General features: G+C 31.6%; 1 protein-coding gene across 1 annotated transcript in view; it reads left to right on the top strand.

The window, feature by feature from the left end:
- Positions 1 to 1,792: 1,792 nt before the first annotated feature.
- LOC123661809 (nose resistant to fluoxetine protein 6-like) overlaps positions 1,793 to 26,957 on the top strand; it is a 51,036-nt gene continuing 25,871 nt past the window's right edge. Inside the window, exon 1 of the mRNA XM_045596752.1 lies at positions 1,793 to 2,039. Coding sequence (XP_045452708.1) covers positions 1,793 to 2,039 — 247 coding nt within the window. The remainder of the gene's footprint in view (positions 2,040 to 26,957) is intronic.

Below are 26,957 nucleotides of genomic sequence, written 5' to 3'. Positions count from 1 at the left end.
ACTCTTACAGAAAAATGCTATTGCCAACGAAGTTTCTTTGTGTTGCTTTGTATTTATCGACGCCTTGTGAACTGGAATTATCGAGAAGGAAACTGTTTACCTATGTACCGTTTAGAATTTTACATGCATATAAAAATTGTGTTATTTTACTAATATAGCGTTACCAACATACTTTTCTAAGTCATATATAGATATAATAGTACCCGATAATCTTTGCTAGTTAGGTAAAATAGCAACTAACTTGAAAGTAAGTTAATTTATAACGTTTTTGACCTAAAACTCTTCTTTGTTACGTTAGATATCCATTTTGATGATATGTATGTATATATGTTGACTCTATTTTTATGAAAATTAAAGTTTGCTTTAGAAATCTAAATAATTTTTTTGTGAAATTAAATATTAAAGATGATTCTCAAGATTAGTAATCATCTAGAAATTATGGAAGCATCGGTGAAATGAATTTTAAATCTTTAAAGCCAGTTTGAAGCACACGTAAAAATTCCGAAGAAGCACCTACGTCAAGAAAATCGGCTTTCAGACATCATATTATGATAATTATAAATATGAAAAGTGTTTTGTGACGCAATCAATAAATCTATACAAATAAATAAAATTGGAGTGTCAGTTTGTTATATTAAAATGACCGCTTTTTACTAAATTCGTAAGTATGTATACACGGTACATATAATAAAATTTAAATTTTTAATAATTTTTGTCTGTCTGTTTGTTCCGGCTAATCTCTGAAACGGTTGGACCGATTTTGTCAGGACTTTCATTGGCAGATAGCTGATGTATTAAGGCATAACTTAGGCTACTTTAAGTTTTGTTTTTATTATTATTATTATTATTTTATAACTCTGCGAACTGAACAATAACTATTTTGTTGAATTAAACGCGGACGAAGTCGCGGGCACAGCTCGCTTTCAAACAAATGTGTTAGAAAAATATTATTCTATAGAACGGCCATAATTATTATATGTCCGAGATATTGAAAGAGATAATTGGCTAGATTCGATTTTGTACAGTTTTGTTGTTATTTTCAGCTGCCTATATCTACCTAAACATGAAATGCAACTTGAAAATATATATTAGAAAAGTAAACGTGACCAAATAAATTTATTACTATTCTGAAATAGTAGTTATAATTTTTGATGAATTGTCATTGAGTACACAGAATTAAAAACATTTTATGTGAAAACATTTTTCAATTCTATTATCTGTAAGTTTACGCCAAAAATAACGTGAACTCATGTGTTTTGCCCATAGTCACCACGCTGGGCAGGCGGGTTGGTGACCGCAGGGCTGGCTTTGTCGCACCGAAGACGCTGCTGCCCGTCTTCGGCCTGTGTATTTCAAAGCCAGCAGTTGGATGGCTATCCCGCCACCGGTCGGCCTTTCAAGCTCCAAGGTGATAGCGGAACTGTGTTATCCCTTAGTCACCTTTTACGACACCCACGGGAAGAGAGGGGGTGGCTATATTCTTTAGTACCGTAGCCACACAGTACGTTATTTTTGGCGTAAACTTGTGGAGGCCTATGTCCAGCAGTGGACTGTATAGGCTGTAATGATGATGATGATGATGATGATGATTATCTCTAAATGAAATTTATTTGAAACTATAACAAGAAAATGAGATGAATGAGTTTAGTGAGTAAAGTATAAAATAATGTATCACTTTGTTAATTCGTATTTTTTTATTGTTTCAGGAGTGCAATGTGTGTGAAATCGTAGCAGCCTTCACGGCTTGTACTTTAATGGAACAAATATCAATGCATCATTGATATAGTGCAAGATGTATATTCCAAACATGTTTTTCGTGACTCTGTTTGTGTTTATGAGTGTTGTTAGTGGGGAAGTGAACTCCACTGAGGCTGGCTCCATGGATAATAGTTCTCGTATGGCATGGATGAAGGGCCTACTGGATCACCACGATTGGATTAATTTACTCAACGCGAATCATTCACTACCGGAGACTTGCGAAAATGATTTGAGGCAGTACATCACAGCATTAAATCAGGGGCAGCTGTGGGCTTCCAAAAGTAAGTATAAAATATAAAGTAAATAGCGTTAACAAAATATATATTGTGTTATTTGATTGTTCCTAAGTAAATTGATTTATATTGGAAATCAATCCTTCAACACTATTAGCTACTTGTACAATACTGGGAGCAGTTTGGCAACACCCTTAAGTCAATTTATCTAAGATCTCGATCCACACGAGCAGATTAAACCGAATTAAATTAGATTTACGGCACAATGGAATAATGAAACCCACATATCTTGAACTTCGTTCCTTGTTCTACTTAACCTTTGGTGTACACCGGGGCTTTTCGACAGAACGATTTCCAAAGTGTATTGTATCAATTACGAAGTATATTTCTTGTATCATAATATCTAATTTCATAGCTAACTCAGCCCATATGCTTGTTTTTATTAAGTAATAACTACAAACCGTAAAATTAACAACAATTATTAGATAAACTACGACGTACATCTTTGAAGGCTAATTAAATTTATACAAAATAATACAATAAGTGATTACAATAAAAGTAAATTGCAAAATTACTCAATGTTATTAAGGTTATGTAATAATGAAATTAATTCGTATAGGTCAATATTATTTTGAAATATAGGTACCTACATATTAAATAATAATGAAATGTAAACTGCTTAAATTATTAATCTTTTAATATTTGAAACAGTTATTCAACCTAAATTTTATTGTTATTTTACAAAGTACAAAAATAAAACTTGCATTCTCAACAACCTACTAATGATTTGTGTTGAACTATACTCGTAATATGTTTTCAAGTTTGAATTAATTAAAAATAATATTTTGTGTATTGAGTACTTTATGCAATACCGGAGTATGATTGAAAGATCATTGACCTCGTTCGTTTTATAATTACGGCGTAGTAAATGCCTCTCCTTGGCTAATTATGTAATCCCTCAAACAAGTCTCGCGTAAAACCTGCGGTAGTGGGTGGGTCACCGACATTTCGCAGCATATGCCTAAGCGGTGTTTATTTTTAACTCAAATCATGGTATTTATTTATTATGTAGTATTTTTTTTTTTACTTAAGCTTTGAAAATTCGTTTAAGAATATACAAAAAAATCTATTCATTACTTTACGCCATATTTACTATTTATTACACGCAAGTTAGTATTTGTTCTTTTTAAAAACGTAAACACATAACAGAAAAGGTTAAAATTATTATTAGAATAAAACTTTTGACCTCAATACAATAGAATGCGTAATAAATTCTCATTGGCTTACATAATCGTAAACGTCACGTTACGGTCTTAACAAAGCCGCTCGCAGAAGGCTTGTCGCCAGCATATTATATTGGACGGTATCACGCGACGCATGCTTAATTCAAAATTTTATTTTATAGGTATATTAGTACCAAATATATTAATACCTTATAAGCTGATTTAAGAAATTGGCAATAAATATTAATATTGACGATGTTAAAATTATGATAGTAAGTCTTACCTATACATTTCTTTCTTTTTTTTATTTAGAGATAGTACATGGCACAATATTTTTATAGAAACGATATCTAGTTAATTAAAAGTCTATTATGAACATCCGACGTTATTAAACGAAATCAAAGTTAAGTAAAGATATGCAGAACAGACCATTATAATGAAAAAAACAAATACATATAAAATTATTAAATAAATTAGTATAGAAAAATTAGTATGTATATTCAGTATTTTTCGCTATTACCGTACTATGTTTACTACTACTTCAAGGCATGAATGCTTGTGACTGTTCAAATCAAAATTGTAGTAGAACTCATACAATTTTTGAATATATTCGGTGATATTTTCCCGTAAATTTTATATCGAAAACTCAACTTTAAAAACTGAAATATTCGATTCCCAATATCATTTCGAGAAAACGTGACATTTGGAACAAACATTTTTCGTATTCAAAATCGTTTTCGTATAGCGGCTGTTATTTTATAAATGTTAGTAGTTTTGTCGTCTAGTTTCAAACAAAAGCGATTTGCGCTAACATTACAATAGCGAAAATATTATTCGTATTTTTAAATTACTTCTAGTAAAGTAAAAACAACTAAGGTTGAATCGAGCGAAACAAATGGTTCAGTGCCATTTTGTCGTTGTGAAGTATTATTATTAATACATTTAATAAAACGAACCTAAAAAATATTCTTTGAATACATATTCTTTGAAAACTACAAGTGTTTACCTTATACAGTTTTAACTATAGGTACATATAAAGTAAGGTTGCATTGGCCCCCCTATAACCAGGTATAAACAGGTATATCGATCGATACTAGCATTTTGCACCGGTCTGATTATTGAATTAAAATAAAATGAAATTAAAGAATATTTCATTATGAACACCCTCTCCCCTAATTTATCTTTAAAGTCCAGCAATCTTGTTAGAAATCGAAAAAAATATCATAGTATAACTTTGATATTGAATACATACTTATGTATTTTAAGCAGACTGTTGCGAGAGGACTCTTGAAATTGGTTATTTTTAGTTTTTTGTTTGTAAGTTTTATTGCAAATAAAATAAAACGATTGTTATGTATTAATAACTCAAATCGAAAATAAAAAAAGCTTCAGGTTAAGTTTTCAACAATTCATACACAAGTAGGTACCATACTTAACATCGATAATGTCTTATTTCACTCACATTATTATCTAACGCGAAGAAGTAATTAAGTGATATAGCTTCTTAATTAACATAATTATAAAGAAAGCCTGCGCTTAATTCTTTTGGAAAAAACTGTAGTTAGCAAGTTTATAATAGGTACTATTTGTTCTAAATGCTACAAAGTGATTACAAGAAGTTTTCTAATTATTCATTCATCTGTTAATTATCCATTTTTGTCGTATCTCGTACATCAGTTAAATTTAAAAATTCTGTATCAAATGTTAAAACCAGAGAACTTTTTATAACATATAATTATAATTCTTATTCTATGCTTTTATATTCTATTCTATATACGTATGGATGTACTCTTTATTTTTTAACAAAATTTACTGTAAGCAAATAATATTATAAGTATTATATTTGGATTCTACGGACATGTTTTTAAAACGTACACTTTCTGAATAAAAATGTAATTTTGGTTCGTCCGTTCATAATAATCGTTATTAACCTTAAAGGAACCGTCACTAAGTTAATATTTCCAGTTTAAAAGCTTTATAAAAGGGTTTATGGATTGTCAAGCGCTTTAACAAAGGATTCGAAACTCATATCTAATACGTGCTTTATTTATTATTGAACGGCGTCTTTTTGTATTCGTTCAGTCAAACAGAAGTAATTTATTGAAGGGTGGGCCGCACTGTAGCGTTTCAGCTTTAATACGATTTCATTTAACACAATACTACGAAATATTAGTTGCACATTTCAGTGTCGATCAAATATTGGTATTTGAATGTTAAAAAAATACAATAAATGAAGGAAATATTTCGAATATTAAAGAAAATATTTTTTTTATTACAGCTTGTTACAATGACGGAACTAAATCCTCCAGAAGTTCACTTCATGTCTTCATTTTTATTAATTAATTATTTTAAAGATTCCTTACGAAAATAAATTTAGCTATACACGTATGTTACACTAAAGATTCCTTACGAAAATAAATTTAGCTATACACGTATGTTACACTGTATTATAATAGTTTGGCGTTGATATCATTCGATTGTTTTTTTAGATAAATCGTATAATAATAGTAGTAATAAATTACAATCTTTAAAGATTTCTTAAATTGAGTTGACCTTGCACTACGATCCGTTGAAGACTACCCGTAAAGAAAGCTAATTTAAGATATTACACAGACGAAATGAGAAAGACATTAAATGTGCGAGAAATGTAATTGTCATTTCTCGCTGTCTCCCGTCGACCTGCGTGATAGTTTGCCAACAAGTAAAAATATATGAAATTTCTTATAACATTCACACTCGGTCGTCTGTTCCTAAGTAATGCCAATAATGCTTGTGTATAATGTCGGGTACCAGCCGACTGCTATAGCTAAATATATATATATATATATATATATATATTTTGGCAAAATACAACTCGAGGAGCTGAAAGCAGAGCACTACACACTGCGCCAACGGGCTAGTCATATATTACATATGAAGGTGTGAAAAAGTTATCACGAAAAATTATCACATTACATACCAAGTGCTTAAAATGAAAAGCCTCTCAGCGCTGCCACGCGTTTCCACCTTTTTCGCCTACTTAGCTATTTATGGTGCCAAACTTTTAAAGTAACACTCAGTATGATTTATTTGTGATATACGTAATTTTATTTATATAGATCTAATAAATCAATACCTGACTAAACGGCTCTATTTTTAGATTACCCTCAGTTTGTAGGATTGGATACATCCCTTATTTTATATCCCCACCGTGTGAATACCTACGTGTAATAGGATTACTCGGGATGCGATTTTGCCTGACGTCAGAATGTGTCGGAATCTCGACATATCTACGGTATTAAGTTTGTACAGAATTGTTGTTCTTTTTTGTATTGTATTAAATTTTATTTAATATAATTAATAAAACGTGTTGAAGTTTTTAAAACGTAATAACACATAAACTAATAAAAAGTAAAAAACGTAAAAGCTGAAATAGGGCACAGCAGGAAATATCCTGCTTACGATTTGGAGCAGCCCTACTGAGGAAGTACCTCGACCTTACAGAAGATCACAGCTAAATAATCCTGCTTTCAAGCAGTGCTGTATTCCTGTGGTCAGTAAGGTGACCAAAGCTCCGGGATGGAGGAGTGAGTTGGGAGTAAGGGTCCGCAACGCTCTTGCGATGCTTCTGGTGTTGAAGACGCCTATAAACCACGGCAATCGCTTACAATCAGGGGAGTGAGGCCGTACGCATGTTTGCCGACCTAGTTGTATTTAAAAAAACTACATTGACCAATAGCAATTCGAGATATTTTGTTTTAATCTAGTACTTACCTACGTAGCTATTAATACAATTTATGTAATGTCGCGTAAGAGAAACATGAGTTTATAATTACGTTCATTATGTGTCTGTACTTGTATTAGAATTGATGAAAATTAGTTACGTCTAACTTACTTAAACCCACCCAAGTGCCAAGTCGCACGAAGATTAACTATTTGATTCATTGCGAGCCTACTTGTACTAGTGTAATAAAGAACAGGATGAATATGTTTATATGTTTATTTGACAGTCGGTTTATTCGTGGTAGATTTATTTTTATATCTTTCCTTTGCCAGTTCTCTTAATGCAAGAGAAGCTTATAGTAGGAACGCTAAGCGCGTATATGAAAATGAAGAAATTCATATTTTTATTGTAAAGAGAAAGAGAGAGAGAGAGACAGAGAGCTGATGTTTTATATTTATTTGTAATATCCAAAATATTTAATGAACTATTTATACTCATAGATGGATTAACAATTGGAAAGTTGTTACAGAGTTAGCTGTGTAATTATGTAATATTAATTGATGTACATAGGTAATTAATATAACATGTAAAATGTTTTAACAAAATCAAGTAGGATACTGCGCAAAATGTCCACATTACTTATAAACCAAAACAGTAGTAATAAATAAAACTTAGGTAGATACACAACTAAGACTATGAAAAGTTAACAACAATAAATTGTAAATTTTCAAAGGTCTGGAGTATGCAATGGCATACATCACTTTCTTTCACTGTCTTTTAAATTTACCCATTCTCATAATTCCGAAAAATTAGGAAAAAATCTTTGTTTGGATCATTTGTTTTATATATTCTCTAAAAATTATGTTTCATTAGTACAAATACGAGTATAACCATTTTTTAAATGACAAACAGGGCTTGTACTGTACCAATTACAGTGGCCAATCCATAATAATTATGTTTGCTCACAAACCGACGACCACGTCCGACCGACGATCTACGTAAGATTGCCGGTGTAGGCTGGATGAGGATTGCGGAAGACCGGGATGTGTGGCGCGAACTTGGGGGGCCTATGTCCAGCCGTGGACTGCGAGAGGCTGAAGTGTGCTCACAAACGAAAAAAACCGACTTCAATTACATAGACAAGTAATATAACGTAAGTTGACGAAAACAATTAACAAACGCACTAGTCGTCACTACGATTTTCAAGGGTTCCCCTCAATTTCTCTAGGATTCTATCATCAGATCGTAGTTTCCTTATCATGGTACTACTCCTGAAATATTTCCTTTCCAACAAAAAAAGAATTATCAAAATCGGCTCATAAATGATGAAGTTATCCCCGAACATACATAATATACATACATATATACGGTCGATTTGAGTCACCTCCTCCTTTTTTATAACGAAGCAGAAATTGTTTTATATTAATAAAATTCTAAATAAAGAAAAATATTTGTAAGTGTTTCGTAAATAAATTTGTTATATAAAGATTTATTAAACGATCAAACTTGTATCGCAAATGATTGATTCGAGTTTGGTAATAGAGTTAGCAGTGAAATTTGCCAAAGTAAAACTCATTGAAATTACCAACTTGCTAACCAGGAATTTTGCGGTTGAGTGGATTTACATATGCGACTATTTTATGAATATTTATTTATTTGTGTAATGAAGTCATTACAGTAACATTAAAAAACAAATACCAAAGTATGTACTAAGTAATATTATTAAGTAGGTAATACAGAAATACACAATATCTTCATATATTTTTCTTCTATTAAATCTCTACATATAAAATGAAAAATTACGTTGGAGATAAAAAATAATATGGACTGCGCTACAAAGACATTTACTGCCATATAAGTCACAGAAATATAATAAATTCGTCATATAATTCATAAAAAACAAAACATTTAAATTTTCCTTCTTTCATAAGGAAACTGTCAGTAGATCTATAGTATAAATAAAAATTGGAGTGTCTGTTTTTAATATTAAAATAACCGCTTTTTACTAAATGTATACACACGGTACAAATATCATAATAGCATTTTTTACAATTTTTGTCTGTCTATCCGTCTGTTTGTTCCGGCTAATCACTGAAACGGCTGGACCGATTTTGAAAAATCCACGCAGACGAAGTCGCGGACACAGCTAGTGGTTTATATAAAAGGCATTTTTCGACATATCCACGGCAGATCAATATAATTATATAGTATAGCATAGGAGGGTTTCTTTCCTGAGCTCTTACGGGCAAAATTTTGTCGAGTTTATAATTAAATAAATAGTCATTACACAATTTAAATGATACAAAAGCTTTTCGCGATATTTGAGTAGTCGTTGTTTGGAAATTTTAAAAATTAAAATGTATCAGATCAAGTTATTTAATTTCCTAGTTTTTAAAAATGAATTAGACTCGTAAATCAGCTTCGCGTTATCAGCTTTTTTACTGTTTTTATTTGCCGAAAAAATGGTATTGACAGACAGATAAATAATATTACAATATCTATGTCTATCAACTTAATGATCTTTAAGACTTCTCTTTTTCGGGTAGGTGTCCTTAGGTTTTCACAGTGAGTAAATATAGTATATATCTTAAATGTAACTTAAGTTATATTGTAAGTTTGAAATTAAAAAACTACGGAGAAAAAGTGTTTTCATTAATGCAAAGCGTGCATACATAGTATGAAATTGAATATCTTCATCTTCAGAATTGAATATGAAAGAACTTTGTAGTCGTGAAAAGAACTTTTCTTAGTTTTTAGTATTTTATTCATTGTTTCACAGAATAATTAGGCTTGGACGCTTATAATTTAAATAGTAATTAAATTGATTTTAAAATTCACTTTGCAATTACAAACAACAACAATTTTCTTCATCATTAGATAACTAAATTGTCCAAAAATAACATACCATTTACAATTTTTATGTGTGGTTACGGCAATGAAGAATATAGCCACCCCCTCTTTTCCCGTGGGTGTCGTAAGAGGCGACTAAGGGATAACACAGTTCCACTACTACCTTGGAATTCAAAAAGCCGACCGATGGCGGGATAGCCATCCAACTGCTGGCTTTGAAATACACAGGCCGAAGACGGGCAGCAGCGTCTTCGGTGCGACAAAGCCAGTACTGCGGTCACCAACCCGCCTGCCCAGCGTGGTGACTATGGGCAAAACACATGAGTTCACGCCATTTTTGGCGTGAACTTGTGGAGGCCTATGTTCAGCAGTGGACTGCGATAGGCTGAAGTGTGTACAATTTTTATTGCTTAAAAAATTTAAAAAATTAATGTATCTAGTTCGTTTTTATCTACGAAATATTTTAAATATTTAAAAAGGAAAATATAAAATAATTATATAATTCAATTACTTAAAGATATACTCGTAGTAAATTACATCTAGAAGCACGTTGTTGCTAACCAATAATACAATCAATATTTAAATGGGAGTTTACAAACACCAACGCATTATTTTCCATTAAAATTCTAATAAACCACGATTATTCAGTTTATGATTGATTTATTAATAATATTAACACATCATGTGTACGTTACGTTCTTCTTGTTATGGTTTTCAACTTTCATGTCAGACTTTCCGCGTAGGTTTAGATTTCTTAAAGAGGAAACCCTATACATTTTGTTTCCAGTAAGTAGTACATCAACACAGTACAGTATAATAGGGCAGAAAATTTCATGCTTAAAATATGGAGCAGCCCTACTGGGGTAGTACCTCGATCTTACAGAAGATCACAGCTAAATAACGCTGTTTTCAAGCAGTGTTGTGTTTTGTGGGTGAGTAAGGTGACCAGAGCTCCTGGGGGAAATTGGGGATGGGGTCGGCTACGAGCTTGCGATGCTTTTGGTGTTGCAGACGTTTATAGGCTACGGTAATCGCTTACCATTTAGGTGAGCCGTACGCAAATATATACACAAATATATTATATATACAAAGTACCAAATTAGGAGACCTGTGCTTCCGCTATCAGCACCATATCCCTACGGTTAATTTATAATTGTACCCTAACCTCATTTAACCAGCATGTTAGGGACGTAATAAGTAAAAAATAATCTGGGGGCACGGTAGTGCCCCCGCCAAGACGAACCAAAAAAAAAAAAAAAAAAAAACGAAAAGCACTACCTATCTTTTCTCGAAGTACTTCGTCGTTTTTTTGAACCCTCATAACTTGGGTTTGGATTATACCAGATAAACAAAATTCTGGGGATATGGTGTCAATAGTGGACTTATTAAACATATAAAGTTTCAATTGCATAGCTCTTATACTTTAGATTTTATTGATATCTAAAAAACCCCGATTTCGTCACTCACTGATGATCATCAAAATTCCTAGAGTCTTCCTGAAGTCTCAGAAAGCTGAAATTTGGTATGTAAGCTAGTATTAGTACACAAACAACAAAAAAATTCTAAGACTTGGAACTTTTACCCCCCAACCCCCTAAACTAGGGGATGGAAGTTTGTATGAGACTTCCGCAAATTTTGATGCTAGAAGTCTGAAAATTGATATAGGGACTCCTTGTTATTATTAATAATAATAAAATACATAAAAAATAAAAATCGGTTATTAGTTTATGTCGAAAATTTACATTTTGTAATTTTGGTATTTAAGTTTTGGCGGAGATCACCGTTTGCATATCAGTTCAACATAAAATCAAAAACAGCGTGCTTAAACCGAATATGGTGAAGATTGGATAATATTTATGATATAAAATGTCTCGGAGGTGAAATGCAACTATAATATTGTCATAAGCAACTTACAAAAAGAAGTGAAATCCCACCAAAAACATTTTCATGTAAAATGTTGCCAAGACGAGATCATATGGCTCGCACTGTCAAAAAGTTATCAGATCTCATGTAGAGCCAAGCTTCTAACTCTACACGCCCTAACTCTACAAGCCCTAACTTCACAAACTCTACACCTTAGTCAAAATATGTGGCTTGGCCGTTTCGCTACCGTCACGTGGGCGTAAGGTGAAAAAAATTTTCACTGTTTTTTACTTTTCTGTCATACAATAGTTCTATTAAAGAAAAAATAAAAAGAAGAAGAATAATTGATATACATATAATACAAATAAAAATAAAAAGAGAAAATATATTTATATAAATGAGACAAGAAAGTCGTCATCTACAACATGGGCAGCCGGTAGTAACGAAACGGCCAAGCCACATATTTTGACTAAGGTGTAGAGTTTGTGAAGTTAGGGCTTGTAGAGTTAGGGCGTGTAGAGTTAGAAGCTTGGCTCTACATGAGATCTGATAACTTTTTGACAGTGCGAGCCATATGATCTCGTCTTGGCAACATTTTACATGAAAATGTTTTTGGTGGGATAATGTATTTCTTGATATAATAATGTATCTCTTTGATTTATTACAGTAATTTTAATATTTGACTTATTTTTAAATTATATTTCTTTTATTTGACATAATTGACACCTTCGACTCTTTTTATGACATTTTTTTAAATCATTTTATTTTTATATCTAAGTGATTTTTTTGTCTCTTTTTGTTAGTTAGTTTAATTTTTTTAATTTTTATTTTGTTATTTGATTTAAAATTACGATTTTTCAGATGACATGTCTGTTTAGTATTGTTAGTGGAAACTTTATTGATAAATGTGTTTTTGTAAGAATATTAATTGTATGTGATGTTTATATTGTTTGTTTCCCAAATAAATAAAAATAATAAAAATAAATAAATATATAAAAATTATTGGGGTGTGACCTGGAAGTAATTAACTATTGATAATTTGACTAACGTAAGCTAAGTACAATTTTATGTTGTGTATCACAATAAAAAAAATATATGTATATAGAATATACTAAATAATTCTTTTTGAATTAAAATTCAATTGATAAAAGTTAAATTATTATACCAATGAAAATACTTTTAAAAACATTTTTCATCATTATCCACGAGTATTGATGCTTTTCTAATCACATTTACACGCTGCTCTTGGCTAGAAGACTCGCGCAGTTCATTCGCGTTGGCGGTTACTTTTTTATATTAAAATCCGTCGTGATGTAATGGACTATAAATTCTTCAAATAAAAAGTTTTCAAAAATCATAGATAACTTTAAAACTAAAACAGTAGGTACATTATAAGCTCCAACAAACAAATGTGACCGATTTGACTCGTAAATGTGAATTTAAACTTAAAAATAGATATTCAAAATGAAAGGCTAATATATTGAAATCAAATCGTATTTACGAGCATTCAAGGGGTAAATTGCGTTCTCCGCGCAGATGTGTCAGCAATTAGAGCGAACTGTAATCATTACGAGTCCACACTCCACCGCCTTTGTTTGTAAGATCCCTCGCAGTAATTTGTTAGTGTATAACAATGGATTCAGTTTTTGCTAGTATGTAAACATTGTTGTACAATACGTAATTGTTACATCCGCGAGATAGGAAGGAAGTATTTATTAACGAACAAAGAACAAATCACGGAACTATTGATTGCTTATAATTATAAGCAATAATCTAAAGTAATTTATTGAACAAAAGAGCAACTTTTTACTAAACTTTAAACTAATATTATAGCCTCATAACATACGAGTACACTTATCTATTAAATGACTTTCTAAGTGATTACTTTACTGGTTTTTACAGAAATAACATGTAAGACTGTAAAAGTATATTGGAACTTAATTTTCTCTACTGTTATATTGCAGATTGGTAAGAGTGTTCATTAGACCTCACGAATCATACAAATTCTCTCAATTTAGTAAGGTGTACGCCGAGTAAGCGTTGAATTTTAAAATGAATGTTGTACATTAAATATCATGAGGTCATCATTATCATCATCATCATCATTTCAGCCTAAGTCCACTGCTGGACACAGGCCTCCACAAGTTCGCGCCAAAAATGGCGTGAACTCATGTGTTTTGCCCATAGTCACCACGCTGGGCAGGCGCGTTGGTGACCGCAGGGCTGGCTATGTCGCATCGAAGACGCTGCTGCCCGTCTTCAGCTTGTGTATTTTAAAGCCAGCAGTTTGATGACTATCCCACCATCGGTCGGCTTTTTAAGTTCCAAGGTGGTAGTGGAACTGTGTTATCGCTTAGTCGCCTTTTACGACACCCACGGGAAGAGAGGGGTGGCTATATTTTTACTGCCATAGCCACATAGCATCATGAGGTATAGAGACCTTAAAATTTTCGAGTTTTACCTTCAGAGCTAAATTATCGGTATAATATTATATCAGCATTTACTATGTACGATACTAATACCAAGCGACAATTTACATTTTGATTTTAGAGTTTTATTATTTTAATTAATTATAATTTTATTAATTTACTAGAGCTTTTTAATTTTTAATGAACTCCTTAAATTTTCTAAAGGAGTAAATTCCAACCGTGTGTTGGAACTGACACACAAAATATCTATTAGTAACATTGATAATGTTAAACTAAGGAATAATCTTTTTATATATAAAAAGACAAGTTTTGCCTAGAGTTTCCCTTTATGATGTATACAAGGAATAAGGAATGATATTTCGAAATTCAACCCCTAAAGGGGTAAAATGGCGGTTCAAATTTTGTATGGTGAAACAATATTAAATAAACATTTCGATTCAAAACTTCGTAGGGGTATTCCCAAAAATAAATAAGCAACGTCTTTCGTGATTTTCCGAAAATCAACCTCTTAGGGGGTGAAATGAATAAACCTAATAATAATCGACATGGGTGTCGATATTTATGTTTTTTGGGACATTGATTCCGAAAATGGCAGTTATTTCGAAGTCTAAGACGGCGGACATGACATTAAAATTGTTTCCCAATACAAACTCTGAACTCCCGTTTCACCACTATGGGGTGACTATTCAATTCGAACCTTCGTAGTTGTACTCCAATAACAAAAATAAGTAATTATAAGTTTTCAGACTTTAAATACATCATTATAACATGAATTTGAATTAGTGTTTTATAATAATATATAATACTACAAATAAATAAAATTGGAGTGTCTATTTGTAATATTAAAATAACCGCTTTTTACTAAATTCAAATCTATGTATATACGGTACATACACCAAATAATATTTTTTACAATTTTTGTCTCTCTGTCTGTTTGTTCCGGCTAATCTCTGAAACGGCTGGACCGATTTTGACGGGGCAAAGGTCCTAGTAAAAACTGGCACGTAGCTGATGTAATAAGGAGTAACTTAGGCTACTTTTATTTTAGAAATTTATTTATTTTTTAACTGCGAACTGAACAATAACTTTTTTGTTAAACTCCACGCGGACAAAGTCGCGGGCACAGCTAGTAAGTGATAAATCTAGAAATATCGTTTTTAATGTAGATTTTTCTGTAAGTCACGGAATACAAATGGTTCTATATATTTTACGACAATGCTGAATTTAAGACGGCAGACAATTTGTTTAAGACTTCCGAATTATACGGATACAGTCAATGTTTTATACCATCAGTGTCGGAAAAAAGTTAAAATATTGTACTTTCAGGGAGGTTGCTCGAGTGTAATTTATTTAAATGTCAACTCTTGTCTTGTTATCCTCAGAGACGTAAGCTGACTCTTTGAAGGTTAATTTTGATCTATTTTTTTTCCAAAGAATAAAAGGAATAATGTTGGTATACTGTAATTTATGGAAAATATTGTCATAATTTTGTTCTTTATATAGTAAAACTCTAGTAAATGTCTGTTCTGTGAGTATGTTTTTTTTTCGAACTTTAAACCTCAATTGGATTTTAGTGTGTAGCTTGTAACCTCGATTGGATAAAGGCTGAATAATATGACATACATTAAATCACCCTTATATCGAAATTGATTAGATACCGTATATATGTACATACATATTATATATCTATACTAATAAATAAAATTAGTGTGTGTGTTTGTAATATTAACATAAACGCTTTTTACTAAATGTATACACGGTATACACGGTATATGTATACACGGTAATGTATACACGGTACAGTACGGATATATACACGGTACATATACCAAAATGACATTTTTTAAAATTTTGTCTGTCTGTCTGTCTGTTTGTTTGTTTGCTCCGGCTAATCTCTGAAACGGCTGGACTAATTTTGACGGGACTTTCACTGACAGATAGCTTATGTAATAAGGAGTATCTTAAGCTACTTTTATTTTAGAAATTTTGTTTATTTTATAACTCTGCGAACTGAACAATAACTTTTTATTTGATTCCACGCGGATGAAGTCGCGGGCACGGCTAGTACTAGTATTCACAACATCGGAATCGGATTCTCGGAGGTCAGAGATGTCAGAAAAGAATATATGACCGTAGGATTTCATTCTGACATTCTAACAACCGCTCTGATGTAGTAGTGTGAGTAGTCGTCTAAAGTACCGATGGTTTGATTCACGCTTGGGAAGAATATAAGTGCGCAAATATCTTGGTTTGGGTCTCTGTCCGTGTCTCCCCACCGTGTCTCGGTGAGCACGGTAAGCCGTCGGTCCCGTTTTGTCATCATATCAAATACCTGATAGCGATCGTCACTCATAGTAGGGAACATATCCGCCAACTCGTAGTGGAGCAGCGTGGTGGATTAAGCTCCAATCCTCTTCCTACATGGAGAAAGAGGCCTATATCCAGCAGTAGGATGTTACAGACTGAATCGTATAGTATTGTCGGATTTGATTCAGAAGCATTATTGAACTTTTTTGGATTTTAATCATATTTGGTTTAATAAATAATAAATAAATAAATAAATATCTTATACACCTACACACGGTCGTCTGTTCTTATGTAAAGTAAGTAGTTAGAGGTAAATAGTTTTTTTTTGTTTCGAAAACAGATTTGAGTTTAATATTTGTATAATTACATATATTAGACTCAGACTCAGGCGGGATTCGAACCTGCAAACCCCTTAATGAATAATAATTGGTTAATTTACTGAAAGATCGTAAAACGATTGAAAGTATAATAAATGAATAAATGCTATCAATACATTTGATAAAATCTTCATAAAACCAGCCGATTATTTTAGTGGAATTACGAAATAGCCTGACACTCCTGTATCGAAGCACCAATGGACTGCGAGATTAGGTTGAAATTGAATTTCAATAAAACGTGTTCTCGAAATATATCTCTTTTGTCTTTTCACAAATTTACGTCGAGTGGCACGAAACAAAATTAAAATTTAAGTAGAGATTAAACTAATTTAATCACAAGAATTTCATACAGTTCGAAGTTCGAAGTTCGAAGTTTCGAAGTAAAGATTCGAATTTCTAATCTCCAAATCTCCATTGTCAAACTTCATTCTCAATTCATTTCTCCATGCGCAACGTTTAGTGCAGCAGTCAGTTACAACGACCACTGCACCTCAAAATTACCAAGATAGGTATTTGAACACTGTGGTGAATAAAATCCGAGTATAAGCGGCTTTCGTTAGTAGCCAATAAAACAAAATGACATATCATAAATTGGATTTAGATTTGTATTCAAACTTATGCGTCACTGACACAACTTGTTTCACTATTGCTTCATTATCTCAGGTTGAGCAAACAGAATACTTCATTTGTAGGTTACCACGTCAATGACCATTCTCCACTTAAATCTAAAATTGCAAAACCGGACAGAATTAACAAAGTATCAAAAATTCCGAACGGCCTAGTCATATTTATTTTATCTATCCGTGAAAATATCATTTTCATCATTCCACATAATTAACTGCATAACATAAGTTTCTAAAACACTTTCGAGCGAAACCTGTTCGGTGATAGCATTGTTACGCCATACGTTAATGATTTAAAAACTAGTTTAGTCGAATTTTGAATGAATGATATGTAATCGTCGACCCAGATGTGTGAAAAATGAGTGTTGACGGGACGAGTGTTCGTCATGCCTAGTAAGTAATGAGAGTCGCGCAGGCCGTGCCGCTGCATTGCTTCCTCGCCCCAAACAACGGTGAATTGAAGGCGGGAGCGCGAATATCATTATGCGACATTATTTTCATGCTAGAACCAGACTCAAAGGAATGTTTAAAAAAAGAACTTTAATGAATCAAGAGATTACATATTGTAATATTACACGGACAGAGGGTGTCTTACTCGTTTAAATAAAGAGATTCTGTGTATGGTTGCATTCACGATTTTTTAATATTAATTCAGAATTATAATAGAAAAACAACACTCAACAAAGTCATTAGTTAGAGATTGTGTTAACAAAGGCTAGACAGCCTCTCCCATATGCATATAGAGATTTATGACTGTACTTACATACGTATTTTTGGAAGTTGATTTATTTATTCCTCACCGTGCAGACGAAATTACGGGCGCTACAAGCGTGAAATTATAACAATTGCACGTTTTGCGTCATAAATTCTCATTAAGAAGCCAGATTTCGACGTTCAATTTCCAAGGGTTCGAAATGGAGTAGTAAATTTTGTATACCCCAAACTTTGCAAGAAAAATAACTTTAACTATCCAACTCATACTGATCTTACATAGTATTCAAAGTATAAAACTTCCTTCTCCAGACATATTAGACTATTATTTACAATAAACGAGAAAAAAGCTGGATTGACTTCTATCAGGATCACCATAAACTATGCTCCGCGGCTTTTGTTGTATAGTCATATATCTAACCTAAATCAGATGGCTCCTTTTCTTGTGTCTTTGATTACCTCATTTTAATCAAACTTGTGAACTAATGACACCATCTCATTACTGTAACGTTCCATCATAACGAGCTATAAAACCGGTGACATGAATATAATTTAGAGCGTAATATTGAATCATATTTAAGCCGAAATTGCGCAAGGAATGTTATTAATAATGCTTGAAGAGTACCTCAACAGGTGCGTTAAATAGGCAATGCAATGGCAGATAGCTAGGTGTGATGTAACGGCCAGCGTGGCTACTCATTACTCAGAAGTGGAAGCGGATGGAAATGATTTAATGGAACTTTGTTTTTATTATTATCTATAAAACTGATATTAGAAGATTATAGAAATTTTCATCTGATTTCAAGGATTGGTGCTTCAATGAAAGCCGTTTTATTGATTATGTAACACACCGGCCTACAGAAGCAGATTGGTAGACATAAACACGTATGAGATCACGTACGTAAACGACCCGATACAAAGACGGCTTTGTAGATAGTGAGGAAAAGCTTTCATGCAAAACTGTATTGTTTCGTTGATTTTGTTTTAAAATATAATGCCATTTCCTATATTTTTACTCCTTAGATGCAATGTATGTGTAATTCTCAAGACTGGCTCTTTCACGCAAATCGCAAAAATAAATAATCTGTAAAAGTGAGCGATTCTTTTCTTCATCTACATATTCAACCGCGCAGCTGTCTGAATGTCTCGAATACCGTTTGACCGGATTTTCCTCTCGTTTCAACTGTACAGCGTACAACAGGCACGAGCGTATAGTACATTATTATATAATATTAGCTGTGATCGCGACTTCGTCCGCATGGAATTTAATAATAAAAAAATAAGACAGAAAGACAGACAGACAAAAATTGTAAAAGATGTTATTTTGGTACATGTATAGTGTATACCTACATCCATATGAATTTAGTAAAAAGCGGCTATTTTAATATTACAAACAGATACTGCAATTTTATTTATTTGTATAGATTAAAATACTTGACAGTACTCACACAGACTCCTATCAACAACTTTTAAGATCAAGATATTTTTAGGTGAGTTTTTTTAATACAAAAAAAAACATAAATGTCAATTGAGCTTACATGCAAACGTTTTCATAGTTTTGCATTTAAATATTTTGCACGTAAATAGCATATGAAGTGATTACACATTGAGCACATCATTATTTTATGCATGAATCCGTCGACTTAAATTACATATATTACATAACGTATGTAAAATTGGCCGAATTATTATTAATGCATTATATTTGAAAGAACATACTTATATAGTAGAGGCGCTAAACAAAACGCTCACTAAATTATTATTTTTCATTATAAAGTCAACGTTACGATACCCTGTTCGAGTTTTGCCGAAATCAATCTGAATAAAATATAAGCAGGCAGATTGGATTGTACGGTTACGCACTCTTTTCCTTACAAGAGAAACGAAAACCGTCTTTATTTCACTTATTTTTTTATTTATTTATTAAAATGCAAATATTTTCGACGTTACTTTAATCATATTTGGTAAGATGTAATCTTATTAATGTGAAGTAAATTTATGTAAATAATGAAAAGAAAATTAAATAAAAATTAAAAATCTCTTTTGTTCACTTTTTATAAGCTTCGTTTTTTTAGATCTATACTGATATTATGAAGAGCAAAGATTTGATTGTTTGTTTGCATTGAATAGGTTCCGAAAGTACAGAACCGATTTGAAAAATTCTTTCTCTGTTGGGAAGCTACACTATCTGCGGATGACATAGGCTATTTAGAAACATAGGCTATTTAAAAAAAAAATGAAAAATTTGGTATTTTTTTTTCGGAATTTTTTTGTTAAATATCCGTGCGAAATCGGGGCGGTATACTAGTGTCAAATATTTCTAACGAAAATTCACCTAATTTAATTTGAATTATTAAATATTATAAAATCAAAAAAAAATAAATAACAAATGCCATGCAAATAATTAAAATTTTAATTTGTAAAAAGACGATTTGAAAGCGCTTTTGAACCTATTTGAAGTAAGTTATTTTTGATTTTGAATTAAACGAATTGAGGTACAATTAGGAGGATAAAAACTTCCTTTTATCGCTTTTTGACCTAATATTTTATAACGGCGAAATATAATTGCCAAATGAACTATAATCGCCATCTCGTAAATATTTTTAGATTGCGATAAATTTGCGTTGTTTCAACTTATCTCCGTTTCAACGCTCCTCGCTCTCCCCTACTGTTTATTTACTATGAAACTAGCAAGGCGCTTTAGCAATTTCTAATAGCATAACATCTTAAATCGTTATATCCATGTAGGTTAAGTGATATTCAATAATATTTTAGCATAATATTTCAAAACGTTGGTTCATAATAGTACAAAATATAATAAAATGAACAAAATAAAAACATTAAAAACATTAAACTGTGTTTGTTTGCGTTTATAAATTCAAAGTCACTCCTAAATGATAAACATGACTTTTTAAGCTATTAACCTCAATTTTATAAATGTACAAACAACGTTGATTAGACCGTGAAATACTGAGTAGTAAAAAATCCACCTGCACTAAACTTGACCTAGAAATCAAAATTCATCAAGATTAGCGTGATACACGAGGCTGCTTAGGTACTTATTTTAATATTCTTACCTACCTCTCCTAGAGTTGAAACAAAGCCACCAGTAGCCTTCAGGTTGACTTTTTATACTCATAGATACAAAGGAAATAGCCGCGCTGTTGGTCTTACACATTTCTTAGTAAATTAAACAATGTTTCATTTGATATTTCATTATTTTCATTTATATTCATAATAATAATAATAATAATAAAAACTCTTTATTGTACACCAAGGAGGATTTAAGTACAAAAGGCGGCCTTATCGCTAATGAGCGATCTCTTCCAGGTAATCTTTGGGTAAAGGAAATGGTATATATGTAGACAGTGTAGGTGTACAGTTTTACCTAAACATATACAATATATTTATTTAGACAAATATATAATATAAAAAAAAAATTAAAATAAAGTATATGTATGTACATGGCATATATAAATGGAAAGTGGTAATAGACATACATAGACGTATATAAAGTTAATTTAAAAGAGAAGAATTAAGAATTATTATGATAAGATTCAAAGTGAGGACAGGAGATAAATATGTGACTAGATAGAAGGATTAAAATTGAAGGAAATAGTAAATTCATTTTTATTTTTATTCAATACAATTTTTTTATTTCATTTTTATTTTATTTTTTCATTTTCAACACGTTACATACTATCGTTTTAAATTAGTGAGTATTAATGTATAAACTGTTTCAACTCTGCTCGGTCGCCCTTACTGGAAGTGCATCAATATTTCTAAGATTCATTTTCGTTTAGGCTTCTCCAAGATGTATTTACAAATCATTTTACAAACATCAGAATTCAATTTCCGATAACTTTCTGAATGATTTCATTTCATTTATTACTCACTCGCTTTTCCGAGGAGAGCGGGTCGAGAAAAATTGATTACTCGGCGTTCTAAAACTCTCGAGTGAAATTTTTCGACGTAATGCAACTACACTAAATCTTGCAGGAGTAATACATTAAATAAAAATGTTGTTTAATTAACACAAACTATAGTATAATTACAAATTTAATGATACCTGTTTTTTTACCTTTTCATAATGATGACGTTAATAAAGTGTATCCACTTAGCTTTTAAGACTAGTAAGAAAATTAAAACTATGTATATTTTAATTGTTATTATTTGTTCAATACTTTTTGAGTGAATACCGAAACATAATCAAAAGCATAAAGTTTCTTAAAAATAAAACAGCATTTTAAATTTTATCTTGTCTAAGTGAATCCAAGACCTACGATAGTAGATGAGATGTCAGTTAGGTATTTACTAATTTTTATCTTACTTTATAAATTGTGCGTATCTTATTCGTGTTATTAGTTGTGAATCGATATAAGATAATTTAATATTGCTGTTCCATATATTACCTACCTATTTAGGTACAAGCATTTACAAGTAGATTGTGTATAAAAAATGGTTTAATTATTCATTGGTTCTCGATCACAATCACGATACAGACTGTAAAATACCATTGCTGGGTATGCTTGGGTATAGTCTCTCCATGTAGGCTCGGAGCGTAATCCACAATGCTGCTCCACTGTGGGTCGGCGGACATTTTCCCTTCTATGAGTAAAAATCCCTATCAGGCGTATATGATAAGAACCGAGACTGATAGCTTAGCGTACTTTCCGAGACACGGTAGGAAGACCCAGTACACAAGGACAGACGCAAACTGGAAAGAAAAACAAAATATCCATCCCGACCGTGGTATCGAACCCGCAAACCACTAGTGTTAAGGTGCGTACATTGCACACACATCACTAAATCAGAGCGATGGTTCAATATTTTGATTATAGATATATAAGTTAAATTTAGTAGACTAGAAAATTGTTCTTAATTTCTAAGATAGAAATTTTCCAATAATACGCTATTTGGAAAATCCCCGTAAAGTTACATTTATATACGCTCTAACCAAATAAATCTATACATCTATACAAATAAATAAAATAGGAGTGTCTGTTTTAATATTCAAATAACCGCTTTTTACTAAATGCTTATGGATGTATAACTCGGTACATATACCTACCAAAATTACATTTTTTAAAATTTTTGTGTGTCTGTCTGTTTGTTCCGGCTAATCTATGAAACAGCTGGACCTGATGTAATAAGGAGTAACTTGTTTGGTTTAGAAATTTATTTATTTAATAGCACTGCAAACTGAACAATAACTATTTCTTAAATTCCACGAACGAAGTCGCGGGCACAGCTAGTAACAAATAAATCTTGCAGATACTTTTACTTTAATAAGAAAATCAAAATTGTATCAATAGAATATAGGCTCGGCATCGCTGGAATCTGAGATATTTGAAACGTTTATTTATCATTTTATCGGAAAATTTATTTATTATATTCTGCCGTAACATACAATTTCATAATAACATTTTTCTTATTAATAAAGGGATAGTGGGCTTAAGTAATATTATTATGGAAATTCACAAGGGGTTCCTTACAAAACAGCATCCTCTTGGGCTTCCGAATCTCCATGACCCTGGCTTAAATTTATTACATTAAAGGTAAAGTACAACAGACTCGACAGTTGTCTCTCGTGTTCCGAGTGGCTGTAATTTCTACGACTAAGTAACTTTAAATTAGTGTTTTGAAAGTACCAAGCTTTTATGTAAACATGAGAAATGACTACTATACATTACAACAGGCGTTTCCGTAGAAATTATCTTTAGAAATTTAAAATTCTTTCTTCACAGTTATTTACATAACATAAATACATAATATAAGATAAATGATCGGACAAATGTTCAGAACCGAGAAATCCCCGGATTTTCCCGGTTCTTTGGCCAATTAAATAGAATCGGGAAATCACATTTCAGTCCTGCACACAACACATTGGTGATTTTTTCAACATAATTTGGCAAACCTAACAGCCTATGACATATCTGCATATGTATTTAAAATTTATCCTAACATTTTACTTCTTGTATTATTTAGAGGTAACATTACTTCTCCTTTCAAAATCTCTTCTTCAGAATAATTTATCCCTTGTAACCAGAGCCGCTGTCATAAAAAGACAACTCTCCTGCTTAGAAGTCCTTTGTAGGAAACGTCGAATCTAGAAAGCAACCCTCCGCCAACATGGACAATTTGTGAGGGTAGATGTAAAGAATACGCTTACTAAATTAAAAGACTAGTCGCTTTTTGACTCATTTGTTGCTATTAAACACGAGAATAAAAAAGCAAAAAAAATGTTGATCAGAAGACTGAGAGATTAAATTCCGTTTAATTCAATTTTTTTTTTGTCATTGCTTAAGATTCAACGAAAACTACTTAAATGTTTTATTGTACTCTTTTGTAGAATATCACTTGTTGTTATATACATATATAATAAAAACTAGAAAGTACCGAAAGAACAGGGAAATCCCGATTTCGTTAAGACAAATTACCGAAAATCAAAAATAGACCGGTTCCAGGAACCCTAACGCATAGTTCTTTTAATTAACGTTATAATTTTCTGACAGTGTTGTTAATAACTATCAGTTGTAACTGGAAAATCCATACTTTTTATTTTTGCTAAGTTCCAGTTATTGTACGAACAATCCACGATAACGAGCATTTCACTTCAGCTTACTATTATTTTTGCCATTTATATAGCCTCGGGTTTCATTAACGTAAAAAACACAAAGATGATATTATGGAATACATACATAAAAGGTAAAAGGTTTTCTTAGCTTTTACGAAACAGTGAAAAATTAGAATTTGAGATATTTTAAAACTTCATTAATTATTTAGAAATATTCGTTTTATTTAGTTAAGCTTTTATCTTGTGTTTTCAAAGCAATAAAATTCCACGTAAAAACGACTATCAAAGAATTAAATTTTAAATAAAAAATAAAAATAAAAATTGTTTAATAAACCTGCTTTTGAAAGTCGTAGATAAGATGTCAAGTTCTTTCAAAGAAAATCTTAATATAGTAAGAACCCTTTTATACTTGATACCTATTACAAAATGGCCTGTAAGAATTCTGTACAAAAAATATAAATTTTTATTATTTATTTTTATTTATACAGTTTATGATTAATTATAGTCATTTATTTAAGTTGATTGGAAACTTACTGGTACCTACATAGTTATATATTTATAAGACCATCTAAATGTACCATAGTATTAAATAAATAAAAATATTTTTTTTATTACTCAACACTGTGCTATAAATTAAAAGCTATCACGATAGAGACGAAAGTACAAAATTGAGTTGCATGAATAAATAAACATATCAATAAACCCGACTCTCACTTTATAATTCAGCTACATAATATAGGTACGACACATAATATAGGTACAACACATAATATAAGTACGACACATAATATAGGTACAACACAAGACGTGCTTTCGAATTTCATCTTTTCAGTTTTATTTCCCTGCTTCTGTTTTGGAATTTTATAATATTATCTAACTATTGCGAATGTACTGATGTAGTGACAACGAAAGATCCGTTTCCGTCGACGTGATTTTGATTTCCGTTTGGGTCTCATATTTGTACTTACCTATATGATATTTATATCAAGTTATTCTTGTATTGTAGTGTGGGTGTTTATCTTTAAAGGTACCTCTAATGTAAATTGTATATCTGAATGTTTACGATAAGTACATATTTCAGTTCAGTCTAAAGAAACAAAAAAAAAAAAATCGTTTACATATATATTGAAATTCTTTTTTATTTTTATTATTTGTTGTTAAAACAGACGTAAATACCTACATATTTTGTAAAAAAATTGATTGTCTTCTTAGGACTTTGTAAAAAACGTACAAAGGGACAGATAGAAGGTCAGACTTGACACGGAACCTAAAAAATGTAATTTCAAATGAAACTTCCTCTAAAGTCACTTATATTGGAATTCTTTTCTCACATAAAAATCAGTAATACTTTCTAGATAGACTAGAGTTTAACTGATATCCAATAAATTCTTGTTTGCTCAACAACAACCGAAAATCGATCGACTTGAGACCGACGAAGGCAACTCGATCTTTCAGTGATCTAGGCACTACTTAATATTTATAAAAGAATAATTTTGATTATTACTTGTTAAAAACATTATTACTGCAAAAATAATATCGTTAACTCAAAGTAAAAAGTACTCGTGTAAAAAATATATCTTTAACGCAAGTGTTATGTGTAACGACATAGCGTTGTTTTCGTAAAATGTCTCCGTAGAGCCTCAATACATTTATTATTTTGCAAAACAAGCTCTTTGTGAAAGTCATCTCTGTTTTCCAACATTTATGATTCTTTGTGAATTGAAATAAAGGAGGAAACAAGAAATTTAGAAGTTGAAAAATATTTTTGTAAATACGTATAGGTAAGGTGTACAAAATGACGCACTAGTTACTGAATCAGATTCATGATATGTATATTTATTACTAATTTTCAACGTTTTCTATATGTCTAAATTCTTTCGTTCATTACCTAGTTTGAATTAATGACACACGTGGTATAAATAAAGTGGCATATGAAGTTTGTATTGAAAATAAGCCAATTATTTGCAGTTCATGCACATTTTACCTTTTGAGAAACATCTACATATGACGCATGAGCACATCTTTTACAGCTTATGCACTTTAACGAAATCTGTTTTAACTTAGACCTTAAATCACTTACCCCGTGTTTTATGTATATTATTTAACTTATGTTTAAATCATAGTTATATGCCGGATGATATGATGCGTACGGTGGTGGTTCCTATAATCAAAAATAAAACGGGCGACAACGCTGATAAGAATAACTATAGGCCCATTTCGTTAGCAACTGTAATTTCGAAAGTATTTGACAGCATTCTTAATACACAGCTTAACGTGTACGTCCAACAGCACGACAATCAGTT

Source organism: Melitaea cinxia, chromosome 2, assembly GCF_905220565.1.
Source record: "Melitaea cinxia chromosome 2, ilMelCinx1.1, whole genome shotgun sequence".
Lineage (NCBI taxonomy): Eukaryota > Metazoa > Arthropoda > Insecta > Lepidoptera > Nymphalidae > Melitaea > Melitaea cinxia.
The sequence above is the reverse complement of the archived record's forward strand: the minus strand, read 5'-3'. Positions and strand labels throughout refer to the sequence as shown.